Here is a 1,218-nt window from a genome sequence, read left to right as displayed (position 1 = left end):
CCCAAAGCTCACCAGGACTAATTCCTGAGTGCAGAACTAGGAGTAATCATGTAACTCTTGTTTGGTTTTGGTTTTTGGTTCACACCTGGCAGCGCTCAGGGTTTACTTCTGGCTCTATGCTTAGAAATCGCTCCTGGCAGGCTCTGGGGATCATATGAGATACTGGGATTCAAACCACCGTCCTTCTAAATACAAGGCAAACGCCCTACCTCTGTGCTATCTCTCCGGCCCCAATTATGTAACTCTTGAGCTCTGAGTTAGTCTCATGCAAGGTAAATACCCTACCCAGTGTGCTATCACTCCAGCCCCACCATTTTTTTTATTTTAATTTTTTGTTTGTTTTTGGCCACACCAGGTGACACTCAGGGGTTACTCCTGGCTATGTGATCATAAATCTCTCCTGGCTTGGGGGACCATATGGGACTCCAGGGGATCGAGCCGTGGCCTGTTCTAGGTTAGCACATACAAGGCAAATGCCCTACCACTTATGCTACTACTCCAGCCCCTCCTACCATTTCTAGAGTACTGTCATAATTTTCCCCCCAGTCAAGCGAAAGTGGAAGTGACTTTATCACTGAGATTCTGGTGTGCAGGAACATTTTATTTGCCAACAATCTTCCCTTGTTTCACTTCTCCTGGTAACCTACATTTTACTGTATGCCAAATGCCTTCAGAACTTTAAGAGGTTCTCCAAGAAGAGTAGCTCTAAAATCTGCACACCTAGGTAGCCAAATTGAAGAGTCCTATGAAGTGTTTCATACTTACAGTTCCTCTCCAGGTTTGGCTTTTTTGTCTACCACCAGATAGACAGTTCCAAAACTCCCACTGCCAAGTTTCTGCTGAAGCAGGTATCTTCTCGCAATCAAGGTCTTTGGATCAGCAGAGACAGCTGTGGATCCTCTCACACATTTAGCAGCTTCCTGAAATTTTATCATTGCTCCAAACAGGAGGGAACAGATCTGGGCATTGAAACTTAGCATCCAAGTCTCCTTAAGGACTGTCCATGTCATTCAGTTAACATCAACCAAAGCCTTAAAGAGGAAAAGTTTATAGATCAGATCTGTCTGTAAAAGGTTGAGCTATTCATAATAAAAAGAGCAAGCTGGGTCAGAGAAGTAGTGCAACAGGGGTTCTTGCTATGCACAGAGCATACCCAGATTCAATTCCTGATACCTCAGCTGGCTCCCCAAGACAACCCAAATGATCCCTGAATGCAGA

General features: G+C 44.7%; 1 protein-coding gene across 1 annotated transcript in view; it reads right to left on the bottom strand.

Annotated features, from left to right (window-relative positions):
* NEK11 (NIMA related kinase 11) overlaps positions 1–953 on the bottom strand; it is a 220,196-nt gene extending 219,243 nt beyond the window's left edge. The window contains exon 1 of the mRNA XM_049766089.1: positions 766–953. Within this exon, the coding sequence (XP_049622046.1) occupies positions 766–935 (170 nt within the window). The 5' untranslated portion in view covers positions 936–953. The remainder of the gene's footprint in view (positions 1–765) is intronic.
* Positions 954–1,218: the final 265 nt, after the last annotated feature.

The sequence above is a fragment of the Suncus etruscus genome, chromosome 20, assembly GCF_024139225.1.
Source record: "Suncus etruscus isolate mSunEtr1 chromosome 20, mSunEtr1.pri.cur, whole genome shotgun sequence".
In the NCBI taxonomy this organism is placed as follows: Eukaryota; Metazoa; Chordata; class Mammalia; order Eulipotyphla; family Soricidae; genus Suncus; species Suncus etruscus.
This window is presented reverse-complemented; position numbering and strand designations above follow the sequence as displayed.